The sequence below is a fragment of the Eutrema salsugineum genome, unplaced genomic scaffold, assembly GCF_000478725.1.
Source record: "Eutrema salsugineum unplaced genomic scaffold, Eutsalg1_0 scaffold_1, whole genome shotgun sequence".
NCBI lineage: Eukaryota > Viridiplantae > Streptophyta > Magnoliopsida > Brassicales > Brassicaceae > Eutrema > Eutrema salsugineum.
The window spans coordinates 3,420,192-3,428,917 of record NW_006256909.1 but is presented as its reverse complement, the minus strand read 5'-3'; the positions used below and the strand labels follow the sequence as shown (position 1 = coordinate 3,428,917).

Sequence of the window (8,726 nt, the reverse complement as noted above, 5' to 3'; positions counted from 1 at the left end):
AATTTGTGCGAGGATGACACTTAAATTCTGGATTTCTGAATCTGGAATTCCGATGAGATTTAGAGACGATAACTTTTTGTTTTTTTGTCTTTTCTTTTTGGATTTGATGGACTCACCAACCTTCCGTTGATCTTCCCGCTTAGGGTTTTTTTGAACATTCATTATAATCAATTTTGTCAGATACGCTGATCAGAATCTTAAAACTTCTGTTTGTGGTGTAGATAATTTGCTATTTGGCGTATTTTGTTTTACGAAATTATCTCAAAAATTGTAGCTAACAATTTGAAAAGAACGTCTGCTTTACCCCTTTATTTTTTATTTTTATTGTAAAGTTGTTTTTCTTATATATCTAGGCTCCTGGTTTTGTTTGTATTCTATCGTTAAGCTTGGTGGCTCTCTCCTTTTTTTAATTTACTGACTGGAAACATTGTTGTGGACGTGTATTCTTGCAGAGAGATGGCTAGCTTTGTTGATAGGCTACGTGCACGGCCAGACCGTACACCAGTTTATACTTTTAATGATTCTGATTCTGATACCGAAGATGACTTTGTTTCAAAGAAAGATTTGATTATTGAACAGGTTGAAGAAGTAGCCGAAAGAGAACCGGTTTGTCTCTGTCTTATTTATTGTACAAATCCTAGTATTGGGGATGCGTTCATATATATATTTGCCCTAATAAATACTTAGTTTCAATATCTCTGAAAGGTTCTCCTTGGATGCACGATCTATTAACCGTCGATAATTGTGTGTTTAATTGCTTTACCCTTGCAGTGACCGACAATTACTTTCCATTTGTAGGTCAGTTCTCTTATCCGAATGGAAAAGATCTTGAATTGTGAAATGTGTTCTACAGCATCTAATGATCTAGATTCCAATAATTTGGTACAAACGCCAGTGTTCATCAAACAATATCTGTTAAAATGGAAGGGCTTATCATACCTCCACTGCTCTTGGTATGTAGTTTGTTAATTCTTATGTTCATGGTGGTTTTTGTTGTGCCTCTCGTCTGCTAAGCTGATATATAACTGGTGGCTTATATTTACTTTTTTCTCGTTTTGCCAATCATAGGGTTCCTGAGAAAGAATTCGAAAAAGCTTATAAATCTATCCCTCGTTTAAAAACAAGGGTAAAAAAATTTCATTTAAAAATGGAGTCAATGAATTATAAAGGAGAAGATTTTGTAGCTATTCCTCCTGAATGGACTATTGTAGACCGGATAATTTCTTGCAGGTTAAATGCCATTTGAAATTTTGAAAAATATGACATGTGGATTTCCTTGATGGTTATATGCGGTTGTGACAATGAATTGGCTTTTTCTGTTGATGTAGGGGAGAAGATGATAAGAAAGAATATCTGGTGAAATTCAAAGAACTTCCTTATGATGAATGTTACTGGGAATCTGAATCAGACATCTCAGCTTTCCAAAACGAAATCCAAAGGTTCAAAGATATTAATTCAGGTCACCAAAAAAGAAATTTTGAATATGATCAAAAAGATCATAAAGATTTCATCCACTTTGATCATACACCTGAATTTCTTACAGGTATTTAGGCTACTTATTTTGACCTATTGTATTGTTGCTATAGTGTTATGATATATTACTCTCCTTGTTTGCTACTATAAAAAGAATATGTTAATAATTTATTTGTCTTCGGTTATCAAAGGTGGATTATTGCATCAGTACCAGCTTGAAGGGCTTAATTTTTTGCGGTTTTCGTGGTCAAAGCGAACTCATGTAATTCTTGCCGATGAGATGGGGTTAGGTATGTCTTCATCAATATATAATTTCCCTCCCTAGCTGGTGACATGATATTTTTTATCAGTTATGAGAGGCTTTTGTATTTCCATTTATGTGACGTATTGAGATTTTGTGGTGTTACAGGCAAAACAGTTCAAAGCATTGCCTTTTTAGCTTCGCTTTTTGAGGAAAACTTGGCTCCGTATTTGGTAGTTGCTCCTCTCTCGACTCTACGAAATTGGGAGAAAGAATTTGCCACCTGGGCCCCTCATATGAATGTGGTATGTATGCAGTTGCGCACGCATCATGTATGGTACATGTTTATATACGGTTTTTTTAATGGAATGATGTTCATATTCATTTTACGTACGGTTTAGGTTATGTACGGTGGTACTTCTCAAGCTCGTGCTGTTATTAGAGAACATGAGTTTTACTTCCCAAAAGGAATGAGTGGAGGCAGTTGGGAAAGCAAGCAGGACAGAATTAAGTTTGATGTCATCCTCACATCTTATGAGATGATCAACATGGACACAGCAGACCTAAAACCAATTAAGTGGAAATGCATGGTATTTCTGTCTTATTTTAATGATACGCTACCTTTTCTGTCTTTCTTTATACCTCATATGTTGCTTATTATCATCTTTTCTTGGTTAGATTGTTGATGAAGGCCATCGGCTGAAAAATAAGGATTCAAAGTTGTTCTCTTCACTGAAGCAGTATACTAGTGAGCATCGTGTTCTTTTGACGGGAACACCACTTCAGGTTCGTTTGTTTCTTTGATTTAAAAATCTGTTTAAACTATCCTACATATGAGTATATTATGATCTGTGAAAGAGTGAAGCTGGATCCCTAATTTTTTAAAAACTCATGCATTTCTGTTCTTCATTTGCTTCACCTACCATTCAAACTTGTTGTGCACGGCATATACTGTTTTATTGGTAGTCTTTGTATATGGACAGTATATTATGCTGTTAATCTTTTATATATCATCACTATATATTGATTACCTGGTGCTTTTCAGAACAACTTGGATGAACTTTTCGTGCTCATGCATTTTCTTGATGCGAACAAGGTTAGCGAAATGATAGCACATATGAAATATGTAAATCTACTAAAATAGATAGTAGCATAGGCTGCATTGCTAATTTTTTCTTGTTTGTTTTTCCTAATACTTGCAGTTTGACAGCTTGGAGGAGTTCCAAGAGCAATTCCAGCATATCAATCAAGAGGAGCAGATATCAAGGCTCCACAAAATGTTGGCTCCGCATCTGCTCAGAAGTATTAACCAAAAACTTGATCTTAATATATATAAGTATAATTGAAACTTCGAGGTCAGATGTCTCACCAAGGAAGAACCATACGATCCATGGTGAATCTTGCTTTGATTGCTGTTTCAGGGTTAAAGAAAGACGTGCTGAAGGGCATACCTCCTAAGAAGGAGCTCATTTTGCGGACTGATCTGAGCAGCAAGCAAAGAGAAATTTACAAAGCTATTATCACCAGAAATTACAAAATATTGGCAAAAAGTGGAGGAGCTAAGGTAAGTTTTGTTGATCCGGCTGTGCTGATGCGGATTAATACATAAATATTTTTTTGTTTTTGGTTTAAGATCTTGATTAAATGTAGCTTGTCAAACTGTTGCAGGTATCGAACGTGTTAATGGAACTACGGAAAGTTTGTCTGCATCCGTATATGTTTGAAGGTGTGCTGCCAGAGTTTAAAGATGCACATGAAGCTTTTAAGTAACATCTCTCATCACAAAATCTTGACGGATTATTCCTATATAATATTGTGGAGTTTTTGTGCTGACTCTTGTTTGAACTTTTCTTTAACTGTAAAACAGACATTTCTTGGAGTCTTCTGGAAAGTTTCAACTTTTAGATAAAATGTTGGTCAGACTAAAAGAGCAAGGACACAGAGTTCTCATATACACACAGTTTCAGCACATGCTCAACTTACTTGAAGACTACTGTTTTTATAAGGTATATCTGATCTTGCTATAATTATGTGTCAATCCAAGATTTCTTCTAATTAGAGATTCGGAAAATACAAGTTTATTGACATGTTCAGTTGCTATGCAAATATCTTACGATACAGATTTTTCCTTCCACCACTCAAAGTTTACTTCTTTATATCTTGAGACGCCATGAACATTAACATAGAGTCTATTACTTGGCTTTATAACATTTTTTTATATATATTTTCTGTGGTCAGAAATGGTATTGCGAAAGGATCGATGGGAAGGTCGGCGGAGCTGAGAGGCAAAAACGGATTGATCGGTTTAATGCGGAAAACTCGAACCGGTTCTGTTTTTTGCTCTCTACAAGAGCTGGAGGGTTAGGGATAAACCTTGCAACCGCCGATACCGTCTTCATTTACGACAGGTTTAAGTTCCAACGTCTCTAAGAGGCTTTTTTTTTTCTTCATTTAAATTTTTTGACTAGGTAAATAATCCTTTAGAGCCTGAGTTTTTTTTTTTTTTTTTTTGTGGAAAAACTACTTGGATATGCCTTAATCGGAAGTATTATGATAAAAGCTTGTTGGTAGTTTGTTACCAAAAAAAAAAAAAAAAAAAAAAACAGAGTGGTTTCTTTTGATCTTCTAAGTTAAGACAGAGGAGATGTATTGAAATGTTTTTTTTTTTTCTACTTTTGTAGTGACTGGAATCCCCATGCGGATCTTCAGGCTATGGCTAGAGCTCATCGGCTTGGCCAGACAAATAAGGTATCTTTGCATGGCATTAATGGGTGCTGGAGTTGCAATTTTATTCTTATTTTTTATTTTTATTGAGCCTATATTTTGGTCTTTAGGTGATGATTTACAGGCTGATAAACCGAGGTACTGTTGAAGAGAAAATTGTGCAAGTGAGTAAAAAGAAAATGCTGCTGGAGCATCTCGTTGTGGGAAAAATGCAATCTCAAAAACTTAGCCAGGTATGCTTTTTTTGGGATTAAAAGGTAGAAATACCATAAAGATTTCATTCTGTAACTTGGATTTGAAGTAAAGGATAGAAACACCGGATATAAAGACTAAAAATATAGAAATGCCATATAAAAGTTAGGTCCATATATGTTGATGTGCTTAATGATTCGCATTGCTACAAGGTTTATTGACTGTTTCATTTACGTGACCTCAATCTAGGAAGAGTTAGATGACATCATCAGGTATGGTTCCAAGGAGCTTTTCTCAGAAGAAAATGAGGAAGCTGGAAATTTCGGAAAAATTCATTATGATGATGCTGCTATCGAAAAGTAATTATATTTTCTTCTTTTTTCACTTTCACCATCGTTAACTTCATGAAATGTTCGTGATTTATCTCTACCTCTTCTTCTGCAGGTTGCTTGACCGTGATCTTTTAGATGCTGAGGACGTCTCATTGGATGATGAAAAGGAAAATGGGTTTTTAAAGGGTTTCAAGGTTTTCTTTTACTTCCTCCTTTTACTAGATTTTGAATTATCTAAATGCTCAATATTTGTTTATGGTTCCTTGGAATATGTAAAAAGTATTGAGAGAGTAATGATTACACGGAACAAAAGTTACCCTGTCTGCATGCATTAATTCTGAAAATACGATTTCCCCTCTAAGCTCTTTGGTTGTTCTTTCATGTAAATTATAATTAGGTGGCGAATTTTGAGTATATAGATGAAAACGAGGCACCCGCATTGGAGGAGGCACAAGCTATAGAAAACAAGTCTTCAGGAGGCAAATCTGATAGAGCAAATTACTGGGAAGATTTGTTGAAAGACAAATTTAAAGTGCAACAAGCTGAGGACCTCAAAGCTCTTGGAAAGAGAACGAGAAGCTCTAAGAAGGTATACTGGCGATGTACATTATTTTTTCTGCTCCAAATCGTTTCATATCTTTTAGCAAATTTGGTGTTCTTATTCATCTTCTTGTTATTTTTACTAGTACACTGAAGAAGATGAAATTGCTGGTTTAGAAGAGAGCTCTGATGATGAAGCAGCTGATCCAACTGATCATAATGAAGCAGCTGATCCAACTGATCATAATGAAGCAGCTGATCCAACTGATTACAATGAAGCAGCTGATCCAACTGATCATAATGAAGCAGCTGATCCAACTGATCATAATGAAGCAGCTAGACAGGGAAATCAGGTGGCTAAAAGGCCTTATTACACTAGAAGAACTCGCGGTACTTATAATTATATATATATTTTTTTATGCTTGTCACTGAAGAAACATCAGTGGTTTCAAAGATTCCCCAATTAAGTAAGTTTCCCATTTTTGGGTGTAAGATAACTCGGAGCCAATACCTTTGATAGAAGGCGAAGGGAAATATCTCCGGGTGTTGGGTTTTAGCGAGATGCAAAGGAAGACTTTCTTAAAGACTGTGATGAGGTATATATATATACCTTCTTTCTCATATATAATATGTCTCAGTGTCTGCGCACAAGTTAGTTTTGTGCCTTCCTTCATTTGGGCATAGTTTTCACAGTTTTTCATCTGATAAAAAATTTGCAGGTACGGTTTTGGCGACTATGATTGGAAGCAGTTTGTTCACCCCTTAAAGCAGAAGACCTATGATGAAATAAAAGAGTACTAGACTTAACTTGTTATGGAATTTTTATCATATTTTTTTTTTTCTTTGAAAAGATTGATGTGTTTTCATTAACAACTTGTTTAATTCGTCTTTGCTCAGTTATGGAATCCTTTTTATGAAGCACTTGGCGGAAGACGATAGTGAAGAAACTTCACTTACTTTTTCAGGTGATTGATTACTTATGTGATCATTTGTTTGTTGCAATTTTGTTCTGTTATATATCCATTGTGTTTTTTTTTCTGCTATCCTAGTAAAGTTATTAACGCAATTAATGATCTCTGCAGATGGAGTCCCCAAAGAAGGGCTAAAACGTGAAGATGTACTTGTCAGAATTTCTCTTCTGATGCTCGTTGAGGAGAAGGTAAGCCTACGTACAGACTGAAATCTTGTAATATGATTTTTCTCTGCTGCATTTTTCAGTCTTTACCGTTAGAACTAGAGGAATCCACCTTCCCATATAGATCTCTTGTAGATTATTCACTTTTGGTTTGTGGTTTCTATATATCTCTTACTTGAGCTTCTTGCGTGATAAAAAATTGGGTTTGCATGAGCTCAACTCTCAGTGTTTGGATTGACAGTTGAAATTTTTGGAAGACAATCCGGAAAAACCTGTTTTCCCTGACCACATCGTCCAAAGATTCGGTGGACTAAGAGGTCAAAGATCTTGGAAGCAGGAACATGACAAGTTACTGCTCCGTGCTGTCTCCAAGTAAGAACCCTTCAACGAGCATCTTTACCTTTAACAAAAAAAAGAGACATTTTTCTCTTGCTACTAATCTCTTATATATGCTGTTTCTCTTCTCTTGAAACATGATGTTTCATGTAGGCATGGGTTTGGAAAATGGCTAACCATTCTTGATGACAACGAGTTGGGGATCGAAGAGTTCATCTGCAAAGAATTGAAATTTCCTTATATGATTACTGCTGATGAACAAGCTGACTTGCCAGAGAGTAGCAATGCTTCTCGTGATGGAGGCAAGATCAACCCGATGCTTAAGCACAGAGATACGCAGAGAAGATTTGGTGACTTTTTGAGAAGACGTTTTCAAGTTCTGGAGACGGCCATGAATTATGAGTATGCTTTAGAGTACCATGTAAGTATTATTTTGTGCGGAGTCTAACATTACTTTTCTTGCTTCACATGTCGCTGCAGCAGAGCATTGTTCATCTGTATCGATCTTTTGTTGCAGGGACTACAAAATGGTCCATCTCCGATACTACAAAATGATGAACAAGTGGAAGCTACTGAAACAGAGGTGATGGATACAGCAGGAGCGAGCGTTAATGATGATGTTGAGATGAAGGACTCAGAAGAGAAAGCTGCAGAAGATGTTGATGTTAATATGGAAGATGCAGAAACTAACGTCACTGTGTTAGATTGATTTGAAGAAACTCAAACCACCAAGAACAAGAATCAAATCATAGGCATCATTGTTTATTTCTATCATTTATCAATATTCAAAAGGAACATGGATTAGGAATTATTGTTACTTCGTCTCTGCTACATTGAGAACAGTCAAAATTCAGTCTTTTTAAACAATAATGAATCAAGTTACTGGATTTTCTTGCTTACATTTAATCCAAATATTTCTGTTTTTCCTTTTTAGTTTCTTAGGTACCAAATTTAGTTAGGTTATATGCTTAGTTAATAGTTTAGATAGATTTTTGTTATGATCTGAAATTTTTTCGAAACTGAAGTTAAAATACTATGCCAAAATAAGATTTTTAATTATCACATTATTTTCTTTGAAACTACTACTCTTGATCAAATATGCGCGCGGACAAAAATTGAAGCAACTCCAGACAGCATTAAGCTTAGTGCAAAAGCTGATTCACTAATCTCTTCCTGAGTTCTTAGCTTAATCCTGAGTCCCTGACATGTCTTTTTCAACAAAGTCTTAATCTTTGATGATCATCTTCTTTTGATTAAGTGTAACAAAGAACTGCCTTTTGAGCCCTCTCAAAACTCAAGACACTTCTTGAGAATTTCAAGCAGAGAACATTCCCTGACCTATCAACTAGCTCGGATTTGTTCGCATTTATTTTGATAAGTCTTCACTTTGGAATACTTGGTTTGAGATAGAAAGACAGCGTTATTATATAATAACGCAATATACATCATAAATCATAATGCATACATACACGTTAAAAATAGAATTTAAAATAGATTAATAATTATAAAAAGAGAAAAGAGGAAAAGAGAGGAGTAGCAGAAAACAGGGAAAGATGTGAGAAAGAGGAGACAAAAGAGAAAGGCTTTAATTCCACGCTTGCTCCAAATCCCAAACATATACCAACTTCTCCACGATCCTTTCTCACTTTACACTTTTCTTTTTGTTTAAGGATTTCGGAAATTAATTAGTTTTTTTGAACAAAAATCTAAAATTGAACGTGATTGATTAGAGGACAATATTAACTAGCTATTA

General features: G+C 35.3%; 1 protein-coding gene across 1 annotated transcript; it reads left to right on the top strand.

The window, feature by feature from the left end:
* The first annotated feature begins 456 nt into the window (after positions 1 to 456).
* On the top strand, positions 457 to 7,682 carry LOC18030270 (CHD3-type chromatin-remodeling factor PICKLE). The gene is made up of 28 exons (XM_024148657.1): positions 457 to 606; positions 799 to 953; positions 1,069 to 1,230; positions 1,329 to 1,543; positions 1,665 to 1,763; positions 1,883 to 2,019; positions 2,116 to 2,304; positions 2,393 to 2,500; positions 2,760 to 2,810; positions 2,917 to 3,016; positions 3,136 to 3,278; positions 3,383 to 3,480; positions 3,582 to 3,720; positions 3,953 to 4,122; positions 4,396 to 4,462; positions 4,549 to 4,671; positions 4,880 to 4,989; positions 5,075 to 5,156; positions 5,360 to 5,551; positions 5,649 to 5,892; positions 5,996 to 6,098; positions 6,222 to 6,296; positions 6,400 to 6,467; positions 6,585 to 6,661; positions 6,879 to 7,009; positions 7,127 to 7,223; positions 7,281 to 7,394; positions 7,491 to 7,682. The coding sequence occupies exons 1-28, from the start codon at positions 457 to 459 to the stop codon at positions 7,680 to 7,682; spliced, it is 3,591 nt and encodes a 1,196-aa protein (XP_024004425.1).
* Positions 7,683 to 8,726: the final 1,044 nt, after the last annotated feature.